This window comes from Haematobia irritans, chromosome 1 (assembly GCF_050003625.1).
Source record: "Haematobia irritans isolate KBUSLIRL chromosome 1, ASM5000362v1, whole genome shotgun sequence".
Classification (NCBI taxonomy): Eukaryota; Metazoa; Arthropoda; class Insecta; order Diptera; family Muscidae; genus Haematobia; species Haematobia irritans.
In genome coordinates, this window is record NC_134397.1 from 80,533,602 (window position 1) to 80,547,795 (window position 14,194).

Here is a 14,194-nt window from a genome sequence, read left to right on the forward strand (position 1 = left end):
TTTGTAAAAATTTTAAATCTATTTATTATTATTATTTGTGTGTTTTGAGCATTCAATAAAAAAAGTGAAAAGACGTTTATACATTGGAGGAAATAGAGCGGATGTCGTTCGGTGATTGGGAAGAAAGAGATTAACTAACAAAGCTACTAACAACTAGAACCTACTTGGAGCCTTTTTGGATCAAGTGAATGTAGAAGGCTGGATTTTTGACAACGCTCAAATCTTTGAAGTCGCCAAAGAGTTGATGTTCCGCATTGCTACCGAAAATCTCCTTGAGGATTTTGGTGAATTGACTCAATGCATGTGGATAGTAGGACAAACGGAATTCACTCTTCAAGTTGTTGGCCTCAATTTGATAGTCCATTGTGACCATGGCCGGTTTGCCACAGTAGAACAAAACGGATGTCTTGATGTCAGCGGTGTGGCTGGTCTAAGAATCAAAAATAAAAAGAACAAAAAGAAAATTTAAAAATAGGTTTCGATAACAAAGGAATAAATTAAAATTAATTATTATTGTTTGTTTTTCATCAATAAGTAATGAGGTAGCTTGCTAAGTGTATTCCTATAGAAGTGAAATACACATTTCCGTATTTTCTATTTAGTTATTTGATTTACATCAACAATCGAACACCTTCGTTTAAAACTTTGCACTGAAATAAGTTGTCAATATTTCTCAAAGAAAACTGAGGGTCTACCAGTTCAAAAAATGTTAATAAGTTCAATAGTCGGTACGTGTCGTCTTTTAAGAACATGAACACGAATAAAAGTCAAGGATGCAGGGGTACAATGGATACAAAGTCAGATTTTGATATGATTCGGTATAAAAAATGTTACACCCAAAGAATGAAATACTTTCCTCCGGAATGTAATTTTAGCCAAACGAATTTCCCTTTATTGTAAGCATTTTTTTAAGACCCAACAAACTCATATTTAAGACAAGCGATACAATGATTGTCTCTAGTCTTTTTTATTAGTTTTTTTTTTAAGAAACATTTTTTAGCGTCAAAAGAAACCTTGGTCTGCCTACAATTCCGTTCCTTAGAGAAAATTGTTCTTTCAGAGCAGTGGGTGTAAAAGAGAGGTTAAAACCGACTAAACTATTAAAAATCCCCAAAAGCAAGCACTCTAAAAATATCAATTGAACGGTATGTGAAATCAGTGTGCAAAGACAGTTTTACTTCTTTTATCACCAATAAAATTTTATTATTACAAATATTTATTTTTGCCTTAAGACATTGGTCTGTGCTGTTGTTTTCAGAGGAACATATAGCTTTATGCCGCAAAAAATATATAACAGATAGACTGATAAGTCCCCGATCTAACAAAGAAAAACACATTTTTTTTTGTCAAAATTCGTTTTTGTTATTCAACATAGTTCTCTTCAAGAGCAATACAATGATTATAATGACCTTCCAATTTTTTGATACCATTTTGGTAGTACTCCTTCGGTTTGCCTCAAAATACGCCTTAGTTTCGGCGACCACCTCTTTATTGCAGCCAAATTTTTTCCCTGCGAGCATCCTTTTTGAGGTCTGAGAACAAGAAAAAGTCGCTAGGGCCAGATCTGGAGAATACGGTGGGTGGGAAAGCAATTCGGAGCCAATTCATGAATTTTTGCCATCGTTCTCAATGAATTGTGGCACGGTGCGTTGTCTTGGTGGAACAACACTTTTTTCTTCTTCATATGGGGCCGTTTTCCCGCGATTTCAACCTTCAAACTTGGAGCGCCATATAATAGTCACTGTTGATGGTTTTCCCTTCTCAAGATAATCGATAAAAATTATTCCATGCGCATCCCAAAAAAAAGAGACCATTACTTTGCCAGCGGACTTTTGAGTCTTACCACGCTTCGGAGACGGTTCACCGGTCGCTGTCCACTCAGCCGACTGTTGATTGGACTCAGGAGTGTAGTAATGGAGCCATGCTTCATTCATTGTCACATATCGACGGAAAACTCGGGTGTATTACGAGTTAACAGCTGCAAACACCGCTCAGAATTATCAACGCGTTGTTGTTTTTGGTCAAATGTGAGCTCGCGCGGCTCCCATTTTGAACAGAGCTTCCGCATATCCAAATATTTATGAATGATATGACCAACATGTTCATTTGATATCTTTAAGGCCTCTGCTATCTTGATCAACTTCATTTTACGGTCATTCAAAATCACTTTGTGGATTTTTTTTATGTTTTCGTCGGTAACCACCTCTTTCGGGCGTCCACTGCGTTCACCGTCGTCCGTGCTCATATCACCACGCTTGAATTTTGAATACCAATCAATTATTGTTGATTTCCCTGTTCCACCGTATTTTTTCCCTTCAAAACACGAAATTCCTTTTTTTCCATTTTTTTCACAATAACAAAAGTTGCTTCACAAAAGACGCTCTATCTCACAAACTAATTGACTTACAGACGTCAAATTTTGACACGAATCATTTGAAGGTTGGTAATATATAAAATAATATACATTTAATACTAGCGACGCCATCTATGTGTCAGACCAGGGACTTATCAGTCAACCTGTTAATAATATGCAATGCCGCACATATAGGCTGTCCAAAACCAATACCTTTTAATCGGTTAACCGGTTTCCCTTATATAAAACCTAACCGGGATAGTGAACAAATTTACATTTTCGGTTATTCACAAAAACGAATAATCGGTTTGGGATATAAACAACAGAAAACAGGCTTTTCAAAAAAAGGTTATTTGGAAACCACTCTATTGAAATCATACCAATTTAGGAACAAATCTTCAAAATTATTGCGATCAAATTGAATAATTTTTTTAAAAGCTAAAACGTATTTAAAAACAGGAAAATTTTATTTTAAAGACGCTTTTGGCTCAGAATCAATCATTAGTGTAAAGACAAAAATTTTAAATTAAATTAATTTAAATTAAAATCGTTGAGATTTTGCAGTGTGGAATCTGGCAGCTCTCGATGATATGAGAGAAATATACCTAACCTAACCATAGACCGTGGTCATTTAGTTACGCTAATGTATGATAAACGCCAAGAAACAACAATCGTTAGGAAAACAGTTTTCAGTTTTCTGAATTTCTTCGTAAGATTTTTTTATTACAAAATATTTATTTTTCCAATAAAAACTTCTTTTTATTTTAAAATTACACTCGATTTGGTTCTTTTCTGCTTTTATGTCCTAAATAAGACACATTTTGAGATTTTGTAATAAAAATTTAATATGTAATGGCGAACATCCTTTCAAAATCTTGTCAAATTGGTTGGAATATATGTAAAATTACATTATTGCCGTTTGTAAGAAAGGGGCCGACTAAAGTGCTTTGTTTTCATTAAATAAAGTTTCTTTCTTTATATTCAACAATCTGGTCTATAAATAGATCCGTTTGATTGTATGCTTTGCTTGTGCGTTGATGGCTGTAACGATAATTGTCTCTTGATGACAATGAAAGCTATATGGCCTAGTGGATAGTGTATTTGCTTACAACCTGTATGATCAGCGACCGAAAAGTACAATTTGAAGGAATTATATAATCGAATATGTGCTTCTTCATTGTTGTATTTCAGAAAAAAATCACAGAGAAAGTGATATGAAGGAAAATGCAATTATCAAGAAAATTTCAAAAAAAAAAAAAAAAAAAAAAATTCTATTTTGCGTGCATTCATATCGTTGGTAAATTTTATTTTCGAAATATTGAAGCACTAACCGAATATGTAATAAATAATCTATGATCCTTATCCATAGTGGGTCACAGATTCAATCCAGGATACCAATACTATTTTTAAAAGTTGCACTGAAAGAAGATGTTTCTTTTCTGAGGAACGAAAGTTTACACAAACAAAGTCATAACTTCCGATATATTTTTTCTTATTGAAAATACCTTATACAATAAAACAAAGTTTACTTGAATCCATAGATTTTGACCCTCCCTTAAGGATTTTGGCATCGGCTTCATTATAATAGAGATTTCTAGGGCCCTATTTAGCTTAAAATATACACTCAAAAATATTTTTTGTCTTCAATCACATAAATTATAGTATCAATTAAAAAATTAATTGAAAATCAATAAAAAAATGAATTAACTGATGTGATTGATTTTTGTTTCAATTAAAAAATTTGTTGAATCAATTAATTTTTAATTGAATATGTTTTAAAACTCAATTAAGAGATTAATTGGAAAAATGTTCGTGATTTTTTTTGTAGGATCAATAAAATTAAAATTAGGATACATATCTCATGTTTCGAATTTTCATTCTCTTTTTACGATATATTAGCAAAGCTATCCACGTGGAAATTCCTGTTAAAAAATTGGAATTATAACAGATACTTCAAAGTAAAAAGTTTTTCATAATTAAAAAACTCTAAATCAATGTACAAAATCCTCAAAATAAGTCCTACCATCTTATGTACACGCAAAAAAATAATTCTTTCCTCCCAAACGAAATTTTAGACAAACAAAGTTCGTTTCTCATTTGCTTTTCGCTGTAAGGAAGTGTATTTGGAAGAAAAGTATATACTTTTTGTGATAAACGTTTATTCTTTTCCAGGATGTAAAAACAATTTCACTAGCTCAAAAAACATTATTTTCTTGCTAATTGCATTGTCCCTCACATCTTTCTCACATCCACGAGGATTTTTAGTTCTTAACACCTTTTCCTGTAATACCAACAATGTAGAAGAAATTATACGATTTTATAAATTTTTAAAATTTTTTTTACCTTTCGCCTGGACGGAGAATCGAACCGCGGACCATGCACATTGTAAGCCAACACACTATGTACCTGTTATGGTCACTGAGCTATGTACCTGTTATGGTCATCAATAGATAAATACCCATATAAGTTATATTTATATAGCATAGCTTGCGGCGCCCACGAACCGAATAAACAAAGTTTATTTAACAGAAACAAACATTTAGTTTGGCACCGTGGAGCAGTGGTAGCTACGTCCGACTCTCATGCCAAGGGTCGTGGGTTCGATCCCTGCTTCGGCCAAAGTTTTTTTTTTTTTTTTGTTTTTTGTTTTTTTTTTTACATATATTCCAGATATATTCGGAAGATTCCGAAAAAATGTTCAACATTACATTGTACTATATTAAATTTTGAACTGTAAAATGTGTGTTATTAAAGACCTAAAGTCAGAAAAGAACAGTGTTTGATATAAACGAAATGGACTGTGTTGTTATTTCAAAAATAACTTTTTTTATTGAAAAAATAAAAATTTTGTAACAAACGAATTTTTTTGGTGATAAAAGTTTAAAATTTTCGAAGCAATTCAAAAAACTCTAACAAAAGAAAAACGTTTTCGGTACACGTTTTCCAAACGTTTTTTTCTTTGCTTGTACCTTCAAGTAAGGTAAATAAATAGCCTTAATTCAATGACGCATTTGGACGGACATATGAACTACTACCATCGTTTTTTACTATATGTTCCAAATTATCTTAGAATATCATATATTGTCGAAAACAAATGTAGGGTACCAAAATTCAATGAAAAACGTAATAATGTGTGGCTTATTTTTTTCCATCATTTCATTTGCTTTCTTTGGCGTGACTAAAATGCAGCCCCTTGACATTGATCTGATATGTAAACATCGCACTCTCTTTCGTCTATACAATGTATGCTGCAAATGAGAGCTAACGCCAACGTCAACGATAAATTTGTTACGATTCCCCCATATATGATGAATTCAAATTTCAGATAGACATAGAGTGAGAGAGTGGAAAATATTAAGATATCTCCCACTCTCTCTCCATGGAGAAACGAAAAGATTGTTTGCGGAAAATATTTAAGCGTATAGAACACAGATACGATAAGATAACAATGAAAATGACTACCAAAACAAAAACAGAAACGAATTTGATAAAACCAAAGAAATGAATATTGCATGCTCATTTAATTTGGAATAATCGTCGTTTAGCTTGTCAGCTATTCTACTTAGCAGTATTTTCCCAATTTATGTCATTAAATGGGGGCATGTTAGAAAAATGTCTGGATAAGAGTGGATAGCCGAAAATGGATCTCGTATTAGCAGAACTGCGATTGAAGGTGTGAGAAATAGCTACCACAACAAATGATTTCCTCCCGAAAATTTTATATCAACGAACATCGTTTCGAAGTTTCTTTTCGCGGTGACAAAAGTTTGTTTGGAAGAAAAGTGTATTATTTTTGTGATAAATGTTGATGTCTTTTACAGGATGTATAATAAAAGACAATGTAGAAATACTAGCCAATATATATATTTTTTTTATTTTCTGGCTAATTTTTTCCCCATATCTCTCTCATTTTACCTCTTACCATATTTTCCTCTTTAATACAATGAATGTAGAAGCAAATAACTAAACAAACTATTAAATTTTAACTTTTTCCGGTCGTAGAATCGAATCGGTTTATAAGCCAACACACGATCTATTGGGCCATAGATTTATACTCGTTAACATAGTTATAGTTATCAGCAGGCAAGTAACTCATAAAAGCGAGCAGATCTATTTATAAAAGCGAGCAGATCACAAAAAAAAAATCATTAAAATTGAGCCAACGACAGTTTTTCATTGACTCAATGGAAAATTTTCATAAAGGCATAAACATTTTCGTTGATAGTATGAAACATTTCATTGTATAAGAAAAAATTTATAATAATAATGAAAAATTTCGTTGTATTAACGAATTTGTCAGTTTTAATGACAAATTTCATTGATATAATGAATGCACATAGAAAACGCATTTTAAAAACAACTTCGCTTGAAGAAAACAAAAAACATTAGTTGCAAACGTCTGGTGCTTCGTTCAATGTTCAATATTTTCCTAAAACGTTCGTAGAATTTCGAAAGGGTAAGTTTAGGTCGAATGTCATTATATAATATAATATGTATTTTCTACCACGAAATATCAAGATCATATTGGCGTTCTGCACTTTATAAAAATTAAAAAAAAAACGCTTGATGGAATTTACAACAAACATACAAATTTTGTAATGAACATGTTTTTTTTTTGGTTATAAATGTTTGAAATTTTTGGAGAGATTCAAAAAATGTAACAAAAGAATAAAATTCTGTAAAAACAACCTTTAAGACTTGTTTCATTCCAGATATGCCATTCTTTTACTCTTACTTACACAGAAAGAAGGGTTCTCTTATCTGAGGCACACGAATGCAAAACAATCTTCTTTAAAAGGAAACAAGGATATGGGGTCGTTTCAAAAGTTTGAAATTTGATTTTCATACCACCAAGACCATATTTCCGCCAAATGTTAGGAAAGCTGACTGGAATAGGTATAGGGAATCGTTGAATATGATGATACCGGAAATAACAGAGACAAATATGAGAAATGTGCATGATATCGAACACGCAGTGGAGCGGATTACTAAGGCCAACATCTCACTGAAAGCTGCATGCCCTAGAGAGAAGCCAAGGGGAAAAATCGACCACCATGGTGGTCTTCGGAATTAAGTAATATGAGGAAATCCTGCAGGAAGCTCTTTAACAAGGCAAAGTCCACTAGAGCCCCTGAGGATTGGGACGCTTACAAGAAGAATCTGAGAGGATACAAGCGAGAACTGAAAAATGCTCAGCATAACTCTTGGAATGATTACTGCAGCAGTATTGAGAATACGTCCGAGGCTTCCAGACTACGGAAGGTTCTAGCATCCACCAACTCCGCTCCAGGTTTCATTAAAACATTGGAGGGCAATTGGACAACGTCCAGTGAGGAGACGCTGGAGGTACTATTGGACACACATTTTCCTCGAAATCAGACGGTTGAACCAGCTTCTGGCGGTGCCACAATGACTCAGCGGTCGTTTCCTATCGAGGAAATTGTATCGGAATCTCGGAGGTACTATTGGACACACATTTTCCTGGAAATCAGACGGTTGAACCAGCTTCTGGCAGTGCCACAGTGGCTCAGCGGTCGTTTCCTATCGAGGAAACCAACCAATCAGCTTATCCTCATTCCTACTTAAGACTCTGGAGAGGATGATAGATATTTATCTTAGAACTAGCATCGATTCAAGTTTGTCCTCGAAACGACAGCGTGCATACTCGAAGGGCAGGTCTACTGAGACCGCATTGCATGAACTAGTCAGCTTTATTGAAAGCTCATTATCTGTCAAAGAATACACAATCGTGGCGTTTCTAGACATCGAAGGCGCGTTCAATAATGTTCATACGAGCTCGATATTAAATGGACTGACAACTCTGAAAGTTGATCCATGTATACTTAGGTTGTTAGACGAACTTCTAATGAAGAGACGTATTTCAACCACACTAGGATAAGCAAACATTCAAAGGTATGTGAACAGAGGCACTCCCCAAGGAGGAGTTCTATCACCTCTTCTTTGGAATGTTGCTATAAATAACCTTCTGGTTACCCTAGAAAAAGAAAGAATAAAAGTGGTGGCATACGCAGATGATGTGGCTCTAGCAGTCAGGGGAAAATTCCCATCCACAATCAGAGATATTATTCAGAGGGCCCTCCGGATGAGTGAGAAATGGGCGAAAGACAATGGTCTTGGGGTAAATCCTGCAATGACAGAACTAGTCATGTACTGCAAAGATCGCAAAACTCCCACTGTTAGCTCCATATCCTTAGGGGGTATTGAAATTCCCTTTGGTGAGTGTGTGTTATTTTGGACAGGAAGCTGAACTTTAAGCTTAATATTGAAGAAAGGGCGAGAAAAGCAACGGTAGCTTTGTACTCGTGCAAAAAGGCAATTGGAAAAAAGTGGGGACTAAAACCAAAAATTGTGCATTGGCTATACACGGCAGTGGTTAGACCTATAATGCTATATGGTGTTGTAGTCTGGTGGCCGGCACTTCACCAGCCGACAAGTTTAGACAAAGTTCAGCGTATGGCGTGCTTGTGTGGTGGCGAATTGGCTGAGATGTAATGTTCCAAAAAAATGTGCGCATTAATATATACTCAAACAGTCAACCTGCAATAAAATCCTTGAACTCTGTGTTCCTCAACTCGAAAACGGCCATCGACTGCCGCAAATCTCTCAATGAGATGGCTGAGCAGTACAATATTCACCTAATATGGGTGCCTGGCCATAGGAACATAGGGGGAACTGCGAAGCGGATGAGTTGGCAAGGCTAGGGACTACCTTACATATTCTAAGGGAACTAGAATCTGTTGGTATGCCCCTGGCTACCTGCAAGCTCATGCTGCGTGAGAAGGCTGTTATGATGGCAAATGTTCGATGGGAGAATTGCAAGGGCTGTAACGACACCAAGCAAATATGGCCCCATTTAAACTTAAACCACACACTAGATATGCTAGTGTTCTCGAGACGTCAGATATCACTCCTGATATCTGCTATAACGGGTTGCTGCCTGATAGGCGAATTTGCAAAAACTATAGGTGCGAAGTATAATGACTATTGTATAAGCTGTCATGATGTGGGGGAAAAGGAATCAATTAAACACCTCTTGTGTGAGTGTCCTGCATTTTGTGTAAAGCGCAAGCAACTTTTAGGAGCATATAGCTTCAGATTACCGGCGGATCTGGGAGCCACCGTGGTGCAATGGTTAGCATGCCCGCCTTGCATACACAAGGTCGTGGGTTCGATTCCTGCTACGACCGAACACCAAAAAGTTTTTCAGCGGTGGATTATCCCACCTCAGTAATGCTGGTGACATTTCTGAGGGTTTCAAAGCTTCTCTAAGTGGTTTCACTGGAATGTGGAACGCCGTTCGGACTCGGCTATAAAAAGGAGGTCCCTTGTCATTGAGCTTAACATGGAATCGGGCAGCACTCAGTGATAAGAGAGAAGTTCACCATTGTGGTATCACAATGGACTGAATAGTCTAAGTGAGCCTGATACATCGGGCTGCCACATAACCTAACCTAACCTACTGGCGGATCTGGAAAACGTTAACTTAAAGAGTCTGCTAATGTTTTTGGAACAATCTGGTTGGTTCAACAAAGAAAAATAATCAAGAAGGTTCAGCGGTTAAAACTAGAAGTGCCAATATGTAATAGGTACTTTTAGTTAATGTGGACTGGACAATGGACTGAATAGTCTAAGTGAGCCTGAATCTTAATCGGGCTGCCACTTTAACCTAACCTAACCTATATGTTTGGTTGCAAAAATTATATGTTAGGAACTCATATCGTTGGCACGTTATTTTTAAGTGCAAGCATATAATGTTCAGAAAATAGCATTACATGTTTGCGACATATATGTTAACCCTTTCACTGCCGAAATAAACCTACTGTTAAAAACTTTAATTTTTCTTTTGTTTATACTACTTTCGAGCAAAAATTCTAATTATGAGGACCTACCTCAATTACTTCAAAAGCTATATGAAAATTTGATTTGTTCTGAAAACTTGATTCTTGAATTGTGACCAAATGGCCTTACGAAAATAAACGCTATTAGGCCTATAATATCTTTCGAAGTGTGAGAAAAAATACAAAAAATAACTTGAAAAATATCACCTATAGTTTTTGTATGAATGTCCATTTACTAAAGACTTACAGTAGAAAAATGGACTCAAAATTTCGTATTTTTCGTTCACTGTTAAATAAGTTTATAAAAAAGCATTTTAGTGCTCTTATAGCTCCTTTAGATTAAAGCCTCTACTTGAAAATAACATCGAGAAATAAATCAAAATTAAGTGGGAAATACACAGAAAAAATTTCCGTAGTTAAACTAACGCTAAATTTAACCTATTTTTATTGGAAAAAAATTATTTGCTAGTAGTTAAATTTTATTATTTTTTTCGAAATTTTCTACAGCTTAATGAAATCTTACTTTTTTTAAGTATGTCTCAAAAATTTTATGAACTAAATATGGGTATAAAGTTCAATGACCGTACACATAAGTTCAATATGAACTAAAGCAAACGAAGATTTTCGTACGATTCCCAAAAATAGTAAGAATGAACTACTGTATCGTTAAAATGGTGATGATTTGGCGCCAATGATTTTCTTCTTTACTTTTAGTTCATTTTTTCTTCTATGAGAGGATGTAATTTCGTGAACTACACTTAAAAAGTACAACAGGACATTAAAGTTTCCTGGTTTTAACAACGCTTTGTGGAAATCTCAAAAATCTCGAAGTAGTTCATTCTTCCTATAAAACAGTTCACTGTTTTTCTGTGTAGAATTTGGTGTCGTTAATATGTTAGAACATATTATGTTTGGGACATAACATTTTTTTTAAATATAACATGTGTGGTTGGCAAACATATATTAATTTATAAATTGCCTATAAAAACATATATGTTATGTGTTTAGAAAGAGACACCGAGAGAGTATGCTGCAAGAAAAAAAGTGGAAGTTACCAATTGGCGCCTTAATTGAAAGTTTTTTCTACCAGTGTATACCTAAGGTAAAACATAATATGTATGAACAATACAAAGCATGATTGAGAGCATATACGAGAATAAGATCCTGCGTTTGGTTACCCGAAATAATAGAGTATCTCAAGTGGATGGTATACTGATAGAATTCATTTCGATAATTTTATGAAATATTTTTCAAAAATTAAAAAAAAAGACTATTTTATAGTCTTTTTTAAAATAACGACTACTTCATTTTTTTGAGTATATTTTACAAAGAAATTTTTACAAATTTAAACAAAAAACTTTCAGTGTTAAAGCCTCTTTTGTAACAATTATGTAAATTTTTCATTCAAAAATTGCTTTAATAATGTGCTTCAGTGTATAAATTCCATTCACTTATTTATTGTATGTCTATCCTAATTCTCATTGGTTGTTAGGATTTAATGAATGAAGCGGAGGCGTTGTTTTAGCCATTCGGAGTTATAGTCTAAGTCAAGGGGGTTATATTGGGAAAAGTGAATGGATTTCGAAACTTTGGCTACTTCCACAGATTTTTGCCATATGAATGAATTAAAAATATTTGCATATAAAACAAATATGATCATTTGAGTTGGTGGGATTTCGGGTCAGCTACCCTGTAATATTAAATATTGCACTTTATGCGAATAAGTTTCGATAATGTCATTTGTAATCTATATCTATTTTAAGCGGATATCTCTATTCAACTGCATGATAATGTAGATAGCTTTCATAGACATAGCTGACTTATCTCCGATTTTGTCATGGTGATAAAAAATTTAAAATTGTGATCATTGTGGTTTCAGATCAATACAAAATCACATCAGTAAGAAAAAAAAATCCATTTTTAGTGGAATGCATGTCTGCGTGTCAAGTTTTTATGAGCAGAATGATGTTTGTTCCCAATCGGATGATAGAAAATGGCCCCCAGTGAGTAGATTGATAACTCAGAGGGGGGGCCAAGTGACTATTTAAGTCGTTATCAAAGGTCAGGGTCAAGAAATGCGATAAGGCCTAAGACAAAAACTTGCAGTTTGGTTTTACAATTAGCTACTTATAGAGATCGGCTGGTTTAGCAATAGAGGACCTTATGGATTATTTTTTCCGTAATTAAATTTTGAATAAATCTCTCAATTTTGATTAAAACTTACATTGTAGTATAAACTCTTGGCGGGGGTGGATCCAGTCTCCAATATGTTGTCATAATTACGATGATCAATCAATAACATGCCACCGGGTTTCAGACATTTTTCGAAATTTCTAATGGCTTTTTTATGCTCCAATTGTTCAGGACTAGAATCCATTAAATGGGCAAATGAGTTACCCAAACAGAGGACGGCATCGAAACCTCCTTTGACTACATCTCGGATGTCATCGTACAATGTCAGCCAATTGGCCTCCTCAATAACTGTCAATAGAATGCGGAATTCGCATTAAATTTAATTGTCCTTTGACGGTGTTGCAATCATAACTTACCCCACTTGTCAAAAGCAGCTTCTTTACGGCGATTCCAACGTTCCTTCAAGGCATATTTCAACATCTTGTCGGAGGCATCCACAGAGACTACTTCAAAGCCTTCCTCCAATAACATAATGGAGTCAACTCTAGATAAAGTAGAAAACTCGGTGTTGTAGTAGAATACGATAGATTCATTCATTAGATTTTCCAGATGACGTATGCACAACTTACCCCGTACCACAGGCTACATCCAAGATGCGTTTGCAATTGTTTGAACGCAGCAAATTGATGAGAAACTTCTTGTAATTGTCGGTGCGGGAATTTTTGTCACCAATGAAAATCTCCCAAACCTTGGCGGCTTTACCATCGGCATATTGATCGCGTACACCTTCTGCGGATATACCCTCTGAACGTGAAACGAAAACACTATCGGCTGAAGCGGCAGTCATTTTTTTGGGGGAGAGCGACGATGAATTGCTGGTACTTAGTCGAACGATGTGAAAGGCCAAACTAAACTCGCACACCTCAGATACTCTTCACAAAAGCTTCCAGCGAAATGAGACCCACAATGGGCGATACGTCGACCGAAAGAAAGCAGCACGAGTATCAGCGAGAACGAAAATAAAAACACACAACAAATGACCATACAGCTGAGTAAACGCAAACGTAAGCAGCGATGAAAGCGAAACGCTTACAAAAACAGATAGATGATAACGCCTCAAATGAAAAAAAAAAAAAAAAACAAAAATATTCAAAGTTTACGAATATGTGGCTCTTTTCTAATTTTAAATAAAAACAAACATTCCAAACGAATTTGGAATACCCTGCCTACTGGAGTGATGTAGGTAGATACCATACTCCACCAAATGAAAATGATGGGGTAGTGTTTTGAAAAGCTTTAAAGAGAAAGCTTTTGAGGCTACTAAGCTCATTTGTAGTACGATACTAATGCGACTTAAAATACTTACAAAACTATTTTACTAAATTAAAATGATTTTTTTTCAAATGGCTCTACGAAATAACGCCCCAATGAAATAAGGCCTCGAAAGAGAAAATGAAATAAGACCCCAAATACTTATACAGATAACAAAAGCAATGTTTTTTGGGCTTTATTTCATTTTCTTGTGGCTTTATTTCATATTTGAAATGCGGTTTTATTTCATTATGAAAAAACGACCCATTTTTTAGGGTGTTCTTTCATTTTCTCTTTGGGGCGTAGAGCCCTTTCAATTATATCTAAGCCACATAATATTCAAGATTTAATAACTTTGATCTGCTTAGGTTCGAAAACTACTTAAAGTGGAATTTGAATGAGGTATAAGAGTGTACCTACTAAAAATATTGAATTAGGGGCCCATAAAACGATTGACAAAGAAAATATCATTAAAATTGAGCCAATGACAATTTTTCATTTATATAATAAAACATTTTAATTAATACAATGAAATTAT

General features: G+C 34.7%; 1 protein-coding gene across 1 annotated transcript; it reads right to left on the bottom strand.

The window, feature by feature from the left end:
• On the bottom strand, nt 1-13,270 carry Gnmt (Glycine N-methyltransferase). The gene is made up of 4 exons (XM_075290961.1): nt 12,975-13,270; nt 12,762-12,889; nt 12,437-12,693; nt 1-430 (listed from the first exon to the last, which is right to left on the bottom strand). The coding sequence occupies exons 1-4, from the start codon at nt 13,190-13,192 to the stop codon at nt 161-163; spliced, it is 873 nt and encodes a 290-aa protein (XP_075147076.1). The 5' UTR covers nt 13,193-13,270; the 3' UTR covers nt 1-160.
• Between the last annotated feature and the right edge of the window lie 924 nt (nt 13,271-14,194).